This window comes from Carex rostrata, chromosome 11, assembly GCF_964058835.1.
Source record: "Carex rostrata chromosome 11, lpCarRost1.2, whole genome shotgun sequence".
Classification (NCBI taxonomy): Eukaryota; Viridiplantae; Streptophyta; class Magnoliopsida; order Poales; family Cyperaceae; genus Carex; species Carex rostrata.
The window spans coordinates 5115467-5133254 of record NC_135928.1 but is presented as its reverse complement, the minus strand read 5'-3'; the positions used below and the strand labels follow the sequence as shown (position 1 = coordinate 5133254).

General features: G+C 34.4%; 1 protein-coding gene across 1 annotated transcript; it reads right to left on the bottom strand.

The window, feature by feature from the left end:
* Positions 1-494: 494 nt before the first annotated feature.
* On the bottom strand, positions 495-4995 carry GAPCP-2 (glyceraldehyde-3-phosphate dehydrogenase of plastid 2). The gene is made up of 14 exons (XM_078310341.1): positions 4693-4995; positions 4172-4227; positions 3837-3895; positions 3694-3732; positions 3497-3597; positions 3070-3182; positions 2802-2901; positions 2549-2695; positions 2326-2386; positions 2104-2201; positions 1453-1595; positions 1074-1157; positions 867-956; positions 495-730 (listed from the first exon to the last, which is right to left on the bottom strand). Exons 1-14 carry the CDS (start codon positions 4795-4797, stop codon positions 676-678), a joined length of 1251 nt encoding a protein of 416 aa, XP_078166467.1. The 5' UTR covers positions 4798-4995; the 3' UTR covers positions 495-675.
* Positions 4996-17788: the final 12793 nt, after the last annotated feature.

The following is a 17788-nucleotide window of genomic DNA, read 5'->3' as shown; positions in this document are numbered from 1 at the left end:
GAAACAATTATTCCGATTTCACGAGTCCAATGATAATAGTCTTTACCACAACTACTATTTGAAGTACTTATTGGTCGAATTGATTAAAACAAAACTACAATTTGTCCGACTAAATCCTTATTCAATTTACACATTAAAACATGTGCATAAAAAACCTGATCAACCAAATTAGAAATCAAAACAAATAAAACGAACTTTTATTTTATTCAGACAAACCGAATTAGTATGAAAACCTCAAGTTCATTTCAGTTTGTTTAAATTATTTTATTTTCAGTTGTTGAAATCAAGATGTAAATTAAAAAATATATATATCAAATTCTCATTATTTTAATCCAAACAACCGAACCAACTTATCCAAAATAAATTTGATTTAGTTAAAACCAAATTAACTGAACCATTCTAACAACTAAAAAGTCTTCCAAACTATGACAACATTACACAGGAAATGCATCTCACTAAAGATTTTGCAGTTATTTTAGGTTAACATGCAAGGGTTTAAGGTTGAAGAACTATGAAATCTCAAGAGTCAATTCCAAACATCCCACTACAAACAGAACATACAGCTTAATCTGCTGCATAATTATTATATAATCTCAAAAATAAAAACAAGCCTTTCCTTCCATCAAAATTTTAACTTTAATAGTAATCTAAATCATTCCAAGAACAAAAGATGCCCTAGTGGCTAGCAGACACCAGTGCCATATGCTCAATCAGATCTAACACCCGGTTACTGAATTTAAGAAAGGGAAGTTACTAATTAGTTACGATTGGAAAGGTTGAAGTATAGATTTTCTGAGAAAAAGTTGAACAATGGAGAGAGAACAGAGATTTAATTTTGTTGAAAAAAGAAACAAATAGAATATTACCTGTAACCCCACTCATTGTCGTACCAGGAGACGAGCTTCATGAATGACGAGCTTAATCCAATACCAGCCTTGGCATCAAATATGCTCGACCTAAGATATCGCCAACATAGTATTTAGTACCAGACAGCCAGGGAGCATCGTGGCATTTTTAACAGTTCAAAATACAAAATTTGCTCTGATACGGGAAAAGATAGTGAAAATAATTACCTGCAGTCACCAACAAAATCGTTGGAAACAACATCCTCATCAGTGTAGCCAAGTATACCTTTCAGAGGCCCTTCTGATGCATACCTGAAAAATGCACAATTGCCCCAAAATTATTTATGATACAGAAAGCCCATTGAACCCAACAAACCTCTGTGTTATAGTTCAGTTTTTAGCTCAGTTGACCAACTGAGCCAAAAGAACAAATAGAAATAGAACTCAGAGGAAAAACAGGAAACTTATGCCAAGTAATATCCAAATGGGATTAGCGGAAGGAACAACCCCCATAAACAAAGAACTTGTAGAACAAGCAGGTTAAGGAGAGAGCAATACAAGTATTCATTGTGATATGAGCATATTTACTAAAACTAAGGAGACATACTTGACAGCTGCTTTGACATCTTCATACGAGGCGCTGTTCTCAAGGCGGCATGTTAAATCAACAACTGAAACATTAGGTGTTGGTACCCTGAAAGCCATGCCAGTTAGCTTCCCATTTAGTTCCGGAAGCACCTTCCCTACAGCCTGGCATTATATCCAGGTAATTCAAGTTTTAAAAAAATAAAAGTACAGAGAAAATTTACAAGCACGGTCCTTGATGCATCACCAACTTACCATAGCAGTACTCTTAATATTACAATTTTATCTCTTAACATCCAAGATTGAATCATTTGGGTGATCTAAAATCATTTCTCATTTCAACAATCGAAAAAAAAAAAACCTTACTGTAAACAGATATCAAACAAGTCATTTTCTGGAATATCTTCAGTAGAGTATAAATTATACAGCACTGAGTATAATTTCTTTTTTATCTTTCAACAAAACATAAATATAGGAGTAAGAAGGTCAAAATCATTTATGTTCAGGCCAAAACTTGAACAGAACTAGGAGCTGCATCATTCATCAAGTACCCTTCTCGTAACTAGTTCTACAAACTTATCCTTTTTGCTAAACTGCATATACTAAGGTAAAAATGAAGCTAAACTTGAATCGAAGCATAATTACATAGCCTAAGGGCTGGGTATTTATTTACCTTAGCAGCACCAGTAGAGCTGGGTATGATGTTCTGGGCAGCACCACGGCCACCTCTCCAGTCTTTCATGGACGGTCCATCCACTGTCTTTTGTGTTGCTGGATCCAAAATAGGAGCATAAATTCCATGATTTTACATAAATTACCACCAACTGTGGAAAGAAAGAATCATATGTAGTTGTATATAGTGAATTAAGAAAAAAAAAATAGAGCCAAAATCAACCTGTGGTTGCATGAACAGTAGTCATGAGACCTTCAACTATGCCAAACTCCTCATGCACTACCTGCATTTTGTCGTATGATTATATGCTAATGAAGAACAGTAACTATCGGACAAGATTATACAGTGCCTATTTATTACAAAACAACACTTAAAAGAGTTCTAGATGAAGCCGCAAGTCACTATCCACACAGATGCATGTAAATGGTATGACTAGCTACAATACCTTGGCAAGGGGAGCAAGGCAGTTGGTGGTGCAACTAGCATTGGAGACAACATTCATGCTAGGGTTGTAGGTTTTCTCATTTACACCCACCACAAACATAGGCGCATCAGCGGAAGGTGCAGATATTACTACTTTCTTGGCACCTCCCTGTAAAAGACCATAAAAAGTTCAGCTGGAAATGAAATGGGTATGGCACATTACAATATGAAAAAAAAAATTGCAAAGAAAAACAAGGAAAACACTGAGATAGAACCTTCAAGTGAGCTGAAGCTTTGTCGACAGTAGTGAAAACCCCAGAAGATTCCACAACATACTCAGCACCAAAATCAGCCCATGGGATCTCAGCTGGATCTCTATATGTACACCAAGCATTGCATTATACACTATCTTATTTTTAAAATGATAATATGGTTATAATGTGTTTATGTACAAGTCCAGCAATATGGTAAATGCTACTTTTTTTTAACCAATAAGGTTGTATAGAAAACAAAATAACAAGATAAGCCATGACAATAGCAAACCTTTTGGATGTAACAGACACCTTCTTCCCATCAATCTCAAGGGTTGACTCGTTAATCACCTTAATAGTTCCCTTGTATGGCCCATGAGTTGAATCATATTTGAACATATATGCCTGTACAATATAAAAATTGAAAAATAATAAAAAAATATATATCTTTAGTCCTACCAAATTCACAATAATCTGATGTAAACCAGGATCTTATAACAAGAAATATAGTACACAATAAAGCTTACAATCTCTGGTATTTACATCTGACACGTAAGTGTGCGAGAAAACAGAAAGGTAAGATACTTGCATGCTTCTTAGCTTTCTTTTGATCATATTAACAAGGTTTTAACAAACCTAAGCATTATGTTGCCACACAAAAAACTTAATATTATGGTTGGGTACCCAGCTTCCTGGTACAGTGCATATCCAATACATACCATGTATTTGGCATCAATAAAAGGATCATTTACGGCAACAACTTCAATGTCATCTCTCATTGTAGCAATGCGCAGTACCAATCTTCCAATCCTTCCGAATCCTAAATGTAAAATAAAATTTTAATTCATAAGTGGAAAAAAGAAAAATTAAAAAAGACAAAAGCTGGTGTAAAATTAATAAAACATATAGGAATTACCATTGATGCCAACCTTTGTCTTGCCTCCGCTAGATGACTCTAAAGAAACCAAAATTTCGGAGATAAATAAAAGCATAATTTCAAACAGAAAATTGCATACAACAAATAAAACCATAAAACATATTAATCAAAGAAAAACTTACTAGGGACAGCAGGAGGAGCCTGAGTAGCAGTAGCTCTGACAGGCTCAACATGTCTAGCACTATATTTAGACCAAAAAACTAATGATTATTGGGGGAAGATTGTACAGGTGAGAAAGTCCATACCTATCTAATAAAACTATATATAATAGGGTTTATTAAGGATAATTTCTTGTGTGGCATGAAAATCTCAAAGTTTCATATACACCATTATCTAGAAAGAAAAAAACCATAAAAAAAGAGTTCTCATTTTACAGGAATAATTTGGACAGTTAAGGTCTTTTATGGGTAAGCACAAAATTTCTCTTTTAAAATTAAAATTAAGTGAAGGACTCAACTGTGAAGAGGATGCATGAATAGAACCAAAAGCACTTGAACTCTTAATGCAAATAACCTGACCACAAAAATTATCAGAATTCCAGAATATTAGTTTAAGGGGAGTTGCAATAGTATAGCAGATTTTTACCAATTTCATCATTTTAAAGCATTTCTTTTGGAACTGTGCACTATGCGTGTACGTAAAGAATAAAGGTGGCATTGACTGGATTGAACCCAAATCAGAAATAATGGTACCAGTAAACGAGAAATAAAGCTAACAAAAATCACTTCCAATTATATGTATTTCCCTTAAAAGTTTTAAACAAATCAATTGATATATTACTGTCCGATAAGTAGACACGGTTAAGGAATTAATCCAACGACATTTACCAACAAAATCAAAGCCTTAAAGAGGAATAAGGTAAGAAATCACATTTCTACACAAGACTTCATCAGTTCTAATTGCCCACAAAAAAGGAATGAAAGGCAAAAGAGTTAAAGAGACCACCACCAAAAACCAAAAGTGAGTAAATTTTATGACCTTAAAAGAATCGGAAACGCGACATGCACTGTTTGAAGCGAAGAGATCGCGAGATCCAGCAACAATTGGAGATGCAGATCGGAGAAGAGAAGAGTAAGTAGCCATTATTGGGTACTAAAAGAAAAGAGGATTCTTCCTTTGTATGTATGGACTACAGAGAGCTTTTGCGCTTGGAGTTCTCCAAAGAAACCCTAGAAAATGGGAGACGAAGGCGATAGATAGGATTTCTTTTTATATATATAATAGAATAGAAGCAAAGAGCACGAGGTTCTTCTTTCCGGCGGAGTTCTTTATGTCATTGCCATGCCAACTCGATGATATTTCCACACTCTATTTTCCAGCGTACACATACGTCTGCTAAAAATTGATCTTCGTTGAGATTCGCGCATGAAAAAATTTCTTCGTCCAGATTTGCTCATGGGAAAAATGTGAACGGTTGTTGGAATCTGAATAACAGCAGATTTATTTCCCGAAATTGAAATGCACCGACCATCTTATGTTGAAAAGGTTTCTAAGCAAATCGACGGACGATAATTCATCAAATTAAATTCGCCATTTTGTTGAGACTCGTGTAATTAAAGCTTTAACTAATATAATAAAGTGACTTAATAAATATCACATGACAGCTACTGTCATGTTTTCAAAAAAATAAATAATAAAGCGACCTACTACATGTAGAATTGTAGATGCTATAGGATATAATAATGTGTATTTAAAATAAAGAAAACTTAAAACTAAATGGAATTCTTTAGAAACTAATCAAAATAATAAAATAATAGTATAAGTTTGTTAAATACCAAAAAAATTCATGTGATGATTTTTTTTTAAGTTAGTTATTGATGTGATACATATCTCTTATGCATATGGTCTTGTATTACAACAGTATATACAATTATGTGATCACATTTTAAAATAATAAATAATTATTAACACATCCAACAAAGTTAATGATGGATTGAACGGATAATATTTCATCAAAATTTGATGCATTTGATCGTAGACAATAAATAAAACAGATAAAATTAGATTAAGTTGATTTTACTCTGGACAAACATAATATTTATTTTAGATACCTGAAGCTCCATCATTTTTATAGAGTACCCAACTTTCTTTTTTTAACAATGACAAATGTAATTTTCAATATGTAAAAAAAGAAAACTTTAAAATCGTCAAAGGTATGTCCAAGAGCCAATCCATTAAATATGAATAGGGTCAATTAATCACTATTTTTTTTTTTAAAAGATTGTGTTTAAGTATGATTTTCAATATGATATAGATTAAAATATCATATGTATTGTAAAATTGATTTTTATTGTGTGTTTGACTTCTATAATTCAAAATTGATCCTCCACTGATTAATTAAAAATATTTTTGCTTTTTGCTTTTAGATATTAAAATAAATTAAAAAAATAACGAAACTTCTATTTGCTTTTGCTAGATATTTGGAGACCCGAAGAAATGCACGGATTTGAAGGAAGAATTTCTGTCGTTCTTGCTGCCCCATCTAATTTTCGACCTACCATCTGTTCATTAATCATGATTTTTGGTGTTACCAAATATGTAATAGTAGACTGTCCTTTGCTCCCCAAATAATTAATAGTGAACTTTGTTAACTTAAATTAGTTCACATTAACCAATCACCATATATCATATATTATATGTCAAAAGTTTAAATATATAACTAATTATGACATGTAACTAAATATTATTTATTATTTATTTAGTATGTTCTAAAATCAGAGCTTTATTTTTATTAATTCGTACCATTTTGACCTCTTTAAATGCAATTTTACCATAACAATTTGTCTAAAATCTAACAATGTATAGTCTAAAAAAGTATGTATCTCTCGAGGTGGGCTATGGTGAGTTGTGAAGTAAGAACCATGTTTTACCTCATCTCTCGTATATATATATATATATATATATATATTTTAATTCAAATAGTTAATCTGAATCGCTCAACACGATATTCATATTAAAATGTGATGAGAGACATAAATCTACATTTTTTCTAGAGATGTTCACTGTTTAAAATTTAATAGATAGAAAATTAATGTTTTTTATGGTCCAAAATTTTATTAATTAATGAATTTTCTATTTATCTAAAAATTAGTATATATATATATATATATATAGAGGTTGGCTAAGATTAAAGTGGTAGTTCCTGAGCTTTGGTGTTACAAATTCGTTTTTCAATTTTCAAAGTTCAAAACATCGATCCGAATCGTTCAAGTTGTTCTCCATATTAAATTGTGCTTGGAGACCAAATTTTACATTTTTCTGAATTTTTTTACTATTTATTAAGTCACTTTGAAAATCGTTGATCCAACAGTGGCTTATGTATATATATATTAATGTGAAGATCACATTGAATGGTTCAGATCAACCGTTTGAACTTTGACAACAAAAATATAATTACAAAGTAAATCAAAATTCTTACTTCGCAAATTCACAGTTGCACATTCCATTTTCTGTCACAAACATTAATACTTTATTTATAAGTACACATATAAGTACACTTTATTTATAATTACTATATCAGATTACATGATGTAAAATGAGACTTCATCCGATTAACATAATAGTTTGCCATTGATATGGTCAAGGCTACTATTCATATATTCACGAAAATAAATGATTGACCGGTGACAAAATTCCGTCGCCCCGAAATTTTTACTTTTACCGTTAAAAAATAATAAGCCAAATAAATATGATTTAGTCAGAATTTTATTTTAAACACGATTGTAATTTTATGCTGCGGACACAAATTGAGTGTGCATAACATTAAATGGCAAATACATACTTTTTTTGTGTGTGTGTGAATTGTGATCAAAGCTAGTTGCATTGATTTTGTGGACCCCCGTAAATTTTTTTAACCAATCAAAGATTGATGAAAGTATGAAAATCAATCAAAGCATGAAAATCAGAAAATCTCGTTCAAAGCCGTGTAAATCAAACTTTTCAGGAAAATATGTGTATCCATCATTTAACGTTGCGGACACTTAATTTATGTCCGTATCGTCGAGTTGCGGTTGTGTTAAAAATAATATTTTGATCAAACCGTACTTATTTGTTTCTTTTTTTTTAACTGTATATTTAAAAATTTTGGTCTGTCGCTTGATACTGTGTAACTGTGTTTGTCTGTGTATTGATTGTTTCAATTACAGACCAAGGAAGAAATAAATTCATCAAAAAAAAAAAAAAGAATTCGCATGCTCTGAGATATGTCATATTTTGCTTGACTTTTTGGAAAATCTCAACCGTTCCAATAGAATGCGTATCATCTGCATTAACTCAAAAAGGAATCTTTTGAATTAATGAATCTCAACCGTCGGATTTTAAATGGAGCCAATCTGATTCCTGCTAATGATATAGGGGCCCTTTAGTATTAGTGCGGATCTAGTGCGTACGAATTTTAAAACAGATCGGATGATCAGAATTCATTAACTCAAAAGATCTCCTTCTGAGTTAATGCAGAGGATACGAATTCGTTCCAATACATTCCGCGCAAATCTCAAAGCTCAAATAATACTGGCCCCTACGTCATTCCCGAATAGACACCGGACACGTCGGTCACGCAAAATATGAGATATCTCAGAGGATACGCACTCGAAAGAAATAGGGGGTAGGAATATCGCCTACGGCATATCTCGTGTTTGTTCGGTACCCAATATTATATTTTGAGAAAGGTTTGTTTGTTAGTTAGATCAAGTTGACAGAAAGGGAAGAAAACACAGGGTTAGGTGGCTCTGTTGCTGAGCAGGCGATTGTAACTTGTAAACCCTACGAAGTACGAACACACCAACAAATGTTATGTGCACAAAATGTTGGTCCCCCCAAGTATCTAGGGTACAATTTTAAAAAATGGACGGTCCAGATTAACTTAGCTGGACCAAGTCTTGCACCTCAGGTACCTGCCGTGATACGGATTCACAACTACAAAGGTACTTCGAAATATTATGTGCACAAGTCTTGACCGTCCATTTGGCTTTTGAGACTTTTAATATACAAATGTTGGTCTCATTAAATGCTTACACCGACCGTATCCCACTATCACTACGCTTTCTTCATTTTGGATCTGCATTTTAACGAGTTAAAATAATAAATGCAACAAGTTGTCGTTGTTTACTTTTAATTATCTGCAATTTAGTTACTACCCTTGGACGAAGTAACATTTTTTTTTTTTATATTTGATTCAGTTAAACTCCTTTGTAAATTAGAGGCACTGCATTATCAATCGTAAAGAAAAATATGTCATTTCATAAAAGAATGTAGTTTGATCGTTTGAGAAACACCGCAAAACGTGATATATAGTTGTTATATCATACCATGATATGTGTCATGAACTCACATAGAGTTATTTATTTTATCTAATTGAAGAAATCGTAATGTTTGTGTAAGTAATTATATAAAAGTTTGAATTTTCAATTAAATGAGATTCATGATCAGTTCGATCTATAATGATAAGGCGTATCGAAAACACAATGAGAGGTAGAGGTTGGCCACGATTGACATGGAACGAAGCAATAAAAAGGAACTTGAAGAAGTGAAATATATCTAAGAAGTAGGTTTCGGACAAGAGCGCGTAGAAACTAGTGATCCGCGTACTATAACCATGACCTAGTAATAGTTAGAGATTATTTAGGAATAATATTATAGGTCTTACTTTTACATTCAAATAATAACTTTAAGGTTTCAATGATTTAAATCAAATTAAAATTGGTTTTATTTGAATAAATTATAATTCTATTTGGTACAGTGTTCAGTTATAAATCCTTATTTTGTCTTGCATCGATTTGTCACAGATTGAAGATGTAACCATCAAAGCCAAGAGAAAAAAAAAGTAAGCACAATTTTGTCACTATTTAAAGACGATTTTCAATCAAATATACATAAAGCAACGTATTATTATTACATTAATTTCTCAAGTTTTGTTTAGAATTGTTTCTTTATAATTTTGTAATAAATTAATGTTTTGTTGACGTTAGTGGTGTTTATGTCATCATCAATTCATAAAAGATTTTCATTGGCCGATTCAGTTCATTTCGAATTAAAATTTGCACTTCAAAATTATTCTTCGATTCAGATGAATATAAATTGAATTGGATCACAAGCCAGACTGTAATTTGGTTAAGCTGTTTAAAACCGAAGTTGTCACACCCCGCGGCCACGGGTCGCAACAGTCTCCCGCCGTAAGCATACAACGCCGTGTATGCTTACAAGGCTACTCACAATTCAAACACAACCACAAGTAATATAAAACGAGTTTCTAAATATATAATCAGAGTACACAGTCTGGTCAGAATATAATACAACAAAAGTATCTCATCCGGATACTAACCATGAGGCCTACCCTAAATCTATACAACAAAACGAATCTAGGGTCATGTAATGGTAAGCTACTAGGGCCTACTACTTGCGTGCCTCTCCGGAATCAGTCGCACCAGTACCTGTAATATAACCCGAAGGGTGGGGGTGAGAATAAATTCCCAGTGCGAAATTTGCCACAGTTTAGATTATTGGACTTGCAATCAAACTCTATATTCAACAATGAAACCCAAACCAAAACAGTTCAAACAGATATATATTCATAAATAACAGAATGCCAATGCTCGACAACAATTTATCAGATGAATCACAGTTTACGGAATTTCCAAGATGAATTTCAAACACAACAGATATTTTGGCTTAACTCAATTCATTAGGGCTTGTAGCAATTACAGATGTTCTTTCGAGCTGGACCCTTTATCAAACCCACATATGTAGGGTTACTGACACCTACAGATGGCCAACCGAGCTGGACCCTTTATCTGACACCCATCTGTAATCGCTTGGCTTAACAGTTATTAAGGTCTGGTTCAAATCACATAAAGAAAATCCTTTTTAGAATCGTTTCCAATATTCGTCATATTCAATTGACCGTCCAAATGCATTAACACGTAGGAGAATGCCACCGAGCCATAGACGTTACACACTAGTCACCCACGATTCCAATTCACACCTCATAACATAATCACCCTCCCTCGTCCCAACCGGTACTGGGAAACATTGAGGGCCGTTCACTTAAGGCCATTAGGATCCTGGGAATCAAAGCCAGTATACTGCCCGACTTTGCAAATTCATTGGATCCAAGTGCTTAACTTCGTAAATCCATTCACATACATATCCAAATCGTGGTGACTTTCAATCAAATCAGATCATAATAGATCGACACAACCTACAACCATACCAGCATGCAAATCACTCAAGTCACATCAATTCGAGTTTAATTTGATTGGGCTATGCAAATGCTTTACACAATTCAATGATGCAATCAATGATATTCAACATGACAAACGAATACACAGTTTAATTCCTGAAAATAAAGTATCAAACAAGTCCAAGAATTCCGCACCTGAATACGACGAGTGTACCGCTTAAATTATGGTTCAGGCATCTCGAAATGCCTCGTAACGTCTTGCTCGACCGAGCCTACACCTATATTACACGTATACTAGGTTTAACATTGGTTCATGATCGAGAGGTTTACTCGAGTTACTTCTAGGACTTATACCTTCTTTAATCAATTCCTATGTTTTTGGTATCAATTCGTTCGGTTCATTATTTCTTACCAAAATCCTCTAAAACCGCACATAATCTTATCTAGGTCCTCTGGACCATACAAACTCTCCATTTGGTAACAATTTAGGTACCAGTGTTCGCACAGAATATATGCTACAAAGTTTCAGTATAGCAAGCTATACCTTTTAAACCTTTGTTATACTCTGTCAAATCAGATAGCAAGTGCACTATCCTATCGATGAGTATGCTCAGGTATCGATCCACAGGGACGGAAGAAAATGACCGGACTTATCCTAAAATTACTTGAGATTCTAGAAGTAAGAGAAAATTGGTTTGGTTTGGTTCTGACAATTCTAATGATTTATGACAAGTTTAAAAATGCAATAAAAAGAATTAAAGTTGTTTTCAATTAATAAAAAGGCGTTTCCAGGGTTCAGATTTTATTTCTGTTCAGCCCCGAGGCATACGGCCTGTATGGCTTCCCATACGGCCCGTAGGGGACCCCGAGTTAATGCTGCAGCTACTGTTTTCTGTGTTGATACTAATGTTTAGGGTTTCTATCGACCAGATCTAGATACCTAACCTCAACTTTCGCATTTTGGCCTAGTACCCGATTACCGGACTCAAATACTTCCCTCTTAGATGCGTTAAACCTCAACTTTCGCATTTTGGCCTAATTTATCTAAGTTACTTGTTGGTTTACTAAAAGTATCCAAGGACTTTCGCCTCAAGGAAAGTTTCACCTTTCGGGTACTCCTTGGTTTAACCCTACTTCATATACTTTATTCGGTTGGATTAAATGTCATAGACTTGGCTCCTAACACTTAGATGTGCGCATTCATCTAACGGGATGACTAATCAATTCAAGCAAGCACAAATAAAGCAATCAAAATACTACTCAACAAAGTTAAAACAAAGCATTCAACACAAAATCCAAGTAGCATGCAAACAAAACCAAACTAGAAACTACATCTTAGCCCTAGAAACAAAGTAAATTAGCTACTCATGTTCATAAGATAACACAAATAACAGAAGATAAAAGAGTTCATGACAAAACAGTGGAGAAATCCGAAGATCCGTTGCAAACTCGCGTTTTTCACTTCCCTTCCTCCTCTCCTCCTCTTGTCTTTTGCTCCAAGAAAGGTTGTCCAAGTTCCAGTGGTGAATCCCCCCTTTTTGGTGAGGAAATATCTCATTTAATGCCCCAGATCGCGCCCCAAAAGGCTTCCTTTTCGGCCTCCTTAAATTATGATCATTTCATATTCCAGCTGGATTTTCCGAATTAGCGCCCTACGGGCCGTAGGGGACCCCGTACGGGCCGTATGCCTGTGCTTTGTCTTGGAGACTTTGTGCCTCTGTTGTGGAACCTTATGTGTAGTTGGGCAGATCCTGTACGGGCCGTACAAAATGTCATATGGGCCGTATGAAAAGTAGTCAGATCCAGTTTTTTGCCATTTTTCCTGCAAAATACCAAACAAAGCATAGCAGTACCACATTTCATCGAAATATAAGTAAAAAGTCCACATTTATAGACTTTAAAGCACAGGTTTCAGTGTAAATCAGGGTTGTAATTTAGATATAATATGGAGATATCAACCAGTTCTCTATTTTGGTTCTCGTAACAGTTCGATTTACCGTTTGGTTAAACCCTAATTTGGTCAAATCTCAAATCAGTCGTTAAATGTTCTAGAAATTCAAGATCAGGAGGCAACCCTACCGATTACAAGTCTAATTGGTTGGGTTATGCCCAGTTTCAATTTTGGCACGAAACCCTAGAAATCCAAAATCAACAAATCGGAAGAAATCGGGAAAAAGATTGACAAATAAACAAGCAAGGAGTGTAGAGGAACTAATCCTCGAGCAATTCGAACACAAATCTCGAGTTTAAAATGAGAATCTGAGAAATCGAGAAAATTCGAGGTTTAGAAAGAGAAAAGGAGAGAAAAGAATACCGAATCAGGGAGTTGGAAGAGATTCACGGGCGCTTACTCGGTTCCAGTTTCGATTTCTCGTAACAATCGGGGGTCTGAGAGGAACGGGAAACTCTCTCGCTCTTTTTCTCTCTCTCGGGTGAAAATCACTTAAAAATGGGGAAAGAAATGAAGTGGAAGAGAGAGAGAAATCGGATTTGAGTTTTAGGGTTAAATCACCCTGAGTGCGGACGCACCCATCCTCAGTGCGGGTGGCTTCACCCGCACTCGGCACTTAGTCGGTTTTCAAAAAATGAACTTTAACACAGAAATCATCCGCAGTGCGGGTGGCTTCACCCGCAGTGCGGGTGGCTTCACCCGCAGTGCGGGTCACTTCACCCGCAGTCGGAACTTGGTAAATTTTCGACATAATTTCAGGAAAAGTCCGAGCCTAGTGCAGATGCATTCCACCCGCAGTGCGCGTCAATCCATCCGCACTGAGGACTTAGAAGAATTTCAGAAAAATTCAGGTCAACACAGAAATTCATGAGTGCGGATGCACCCACCCGCAGTGCGGGTCAACCCATCCGCACTCAGCACTTAGGAAATCTCAGACCAACACAGAATTGCATGAGTGCGGGTGCACCCACCCGCAGTGCGGGTCAACCCATCCGCACTCAGCCTCTAAAGTTTCAAAATCTCAAAATTTCAACGCGGTTTCGATTCACACTTAACTTACTTACTTAGATGAACCTTAATTAAGGTTTTAAACTCCTATTTTGTTAGCACGATTTTCGATTCTTGCTTTTAATTCATTTGAAATTAATTATAAAAATTTCGTAACGTAACATAAGTAGTATGAACATTTTTAATTTATCCTACAAATTTAAGTGCTAACTAGATAAGTAATATTTACTAATACTTTAGCTCATTTAATTTTAAAAATTAAACCGTAACAGAACACCGAACTTTTATAATTTTCAAACCGGACCGAATCAATTAAACCGAACAACTAATTTTTTTTTTAATTCAATTCAATTCAATTAAAACCAAACTGTCACACCCCGAAACATGGGGTCGTGCAGTCCCGCCATGAATATATAGTCTCCTATATACTCACAAGGCAAGTACGATGTAAACCTAACATAATAACGGTTTACAACCAATCTAACTTACCATTTAAGTAGTCAAAAATCATATTTATACAAATATGATTTATATATTTTCGACATATACTCACAAACATATAATACCTATTTCCAATACCATTTCAAGCACATTTAAAACATAATAATCTATATTAACATAAAGTATGTATATTTATGTCGTATTTAGGGTTACAATCAACATGACATGGTCCGATAAGAGGCTATACAACAAAATACCATGCGATGGTTTAATCAAACACCAAAATGGACACATTGAGTTGGCATACCCTAAATCTATCCGGATTATGCCTCACTTGTCGAGCTCGAGTCCCTTTTACTCGCGTTTACCTGAAACACATTCAATCAAATAAAATTCCCCGAGGGGGATGGGGGGGGGTGAGAAAACTTGTCATCCGTTTCCTCAGTGCGGAATTTAATTAGGGCTACTGGATTTGTAAGAAATCCATTACCAGAACTAAACACACACCGCATTTGAGTATCAATTCAATTATGCAATAATAATGAATGCACATGCACCAAGAATAGAATCAAATGAAATCCAACTCATATCACATTCAAAAGCAATCGAGAAATTCTCAGAATTTTCTGGGCTTAACTGATAACTTACCAAGTCCGGTTATAAATGATAGATATCAACTATCTATCGTATCGGGCTTAACCATTCTATTATCTGGTTTATAGTCGTACATTCATATCAATTCATCAATTCCGATTTATGGTCGCATATCTCGTGATTATGCAACGGATCATCACTCTTATCAAAGAGTGACCAAATAAACATTCAATTTACCACAGTTTCACTACTCCTACAATCACAATTCAATTTCCCTCACCCAACCGGTACTGGGTCAATTAGGGTCATTCTCCGTATGCGCATATGGGTCCTGAATCAAAGTCTAGCGTCGACTCTAGACTTTGCAATTACAATTCATTCATTCAATTCAATTCAATTAAGTACTGTGGTTCCATTCAATTATCAGAAACGATAGAACAGAAATCGATAAAACCATACCAACATGCTAGATCATCACAATCATATCAATTCAATTATACTATTACTTTTCCTCATGCAATGCGGCGAATAATGCTTTCAAGCAGAGATTCAACATGTTAGTATGCACAATGGTTCAATTAGAAATCCAATAGGTATATATATATATATATATGCACAGTTATTTAGTTCAAAGAAATACAAATCAAAACAGATCCCGTGAACCCCCGCACCTGATTATGAAGAGCGTATCTCGCACTTATGGTTCGGACGTCTCGAAAGATCCCGCAAAATCTTGCTCAACCAAGCCTACACCTATATTAACATATATACTTAATTCAATATTTGTTCGACGATTGATATGCTTACTTGAGTGATATTATTTTCTATATACTTTCCTTAACATAATCCATTTAACTTTGTATCCACCTTCTTGGTGTTAAAAATAGAGAGCGCTATTTGAGAAAGAGTAAACAAGAACACAAAATAAATGAAAACAGAATTATAGACAGCAGCCCTAAATTCTGACACTTGGTTACTAAAATTGCAATAACTTTTTATAGGAAACTCCAAACAACTTGAAACTTGAACCGCTAGAAACTAGACTCCGAGACGCATCAAATAGACTCTTCACTTGTCCAGAATGATTTAGAATTGCCCATTCAAATTAGCTCCTTAATCAGCCTAAAAATCTGCTCACTGTGCAGTCACGAATTTAATGGTAAATCAAGTTTGTTCATCAACACTTGCTATTTTGATTCAATACGTTGGACATTATAGAATATGCAAAGTTCACCTTTTAGAATTCCAATTGAACAACAACATGCACAAAAGAGGGAACAAAGAAAAGAGATCAACTTATACCAACTTGGTCTCCTATTTATTTATTCTTGAGTAGCTATCTGTGCTCACAAATTATTAAATTAACTTCAAAATAATAATTTCTTCTATTCAAATTTATTTTGAAAACATTACTTAAGTTTAATACATTTTGCAACTAGTATTTCTATGAAATTCCCATTAGACAAGACTTATCCTACAACTTTTTACATCCTGTTACAAAGAGGTCCCTAGCCAGGGACTGTTTTCTAAACAATTTTATTTTCTGTCACCAATCAGTCCCTAAACCTTGTCAGACCCGAATTTTTACACTACAAACCCTGTCATTTACCAGAATTGGCCTAGAGCTGTTCAGAATACTGGAAATTTACAGAACAGACCCTGAAATGTTGCAGAATAACGCAAAACTATGCAGAATGCTGAAAAATTACAGAAATGACCTTGGGCAACTCAGAATAGCATACCAGTATACCAGAAAATGCTGAAACGGAATACTATTAAACTGGAAATCAATACCAGCATAGAGAGGAGGGTAATTTTGGTTATTCAAAGTTGTATAAATAGGTTAATCAACCCTTCAAGGGTAATCATGACTAATTCAGAATTTTAGAAGGAAAATCAAGCAATTGTTGACAAGTCATTCAAGCAAAGGAAATTTAATTAATCAATGACATACGTAGGTTGAGAGAAGAGGTCATCAAAACTGATTCAATCCATTTCAAATTTCAATAGGCAAACTTAATTTAACACGAGAGTTTCAACTGATCAAAACACTCAAGCCTTAGTAGTAACTATAAAATTTGCAAGGGCCGGTTTGAATCAAGCACAACAACACTAATTAACTTCATGAAGTCAAGAACATTGCATAAATCGACAATGTCACATAAAAATTCAGATTTATCAATTTTCCCAACTACACAAACCCTAAATCAATCATAATCAAAATAATTTCAGATTTTAAGAGAGTGAGAGAAGAACTTACCAATCAACACCTTTGTTTGTTGGATTAGACTAGACAAATCAAAATATTTCTCTAATTTTCGGATTTGAACCAAACCCTAGATAGAAAATCAAGATTAAGATAGAATTGAGAAGAGAATCACTAAATTAACAACCTAGAAGCATAATGGAGATAGATTACTCATCATTTATACAAACATTTCAGATTTGAGCAAAACCCTAGCAATGGAGATAAAATTCAGATTTTTGATGAGAGAGGAGAGAAATGGAGTACCAATGGGGAAGCTAGATGGCCACTAGAAGGAGAGATTCTCAACAATTTCCATTCTTTTCTTCAATTTCTCAAGGTTTCTTGGTGGATTTTTGAGAGAGAAGAGATGATCTCTCCTTCTCTTTCTTTTGGCAGCAAACACACAAGGGAGCAACGAAGGGAGAGAGGGGGTTGAATTGTTTACATGCATTTTGGACATTTTTCAAAATAGACCCTCCACTTGTTTGATATTACTAAAAGAAGAATATACATATATATATATACAATTTAATTTAACAATTAGGCTTTTAATTCAATTTGCATTTAAAATTTTATTATATATATATATATATTTTTTTTTTCACGGTGTTACACAAACAAACAAAACCAGTTAAACACCCTTAAATCCAAGAAA

Coding starts and splice junctions, on each gene's coding strand:
- GAPCP-2 (XM_078310341.1), bottom strand. CDS start 4,797: ATGGCTACTTACTCTTCTCTTCTCCGATCTGCATCTCCAATTGTTGCT. Junction 2,202..2,325: donor TACTGTTCATGCAACCACAG/GTTGATTTTGGC, acceptor TTTTGGATCCAG/CAACACAAAAGACAGTGGAT. Junction 1,158..1,452: donor GATGTCAAAGCAGCTGTCAA/GTATGTCTCCTT, acceptor TGCATTTTTCAG/GTATGCATCAGAAGGGCCTC.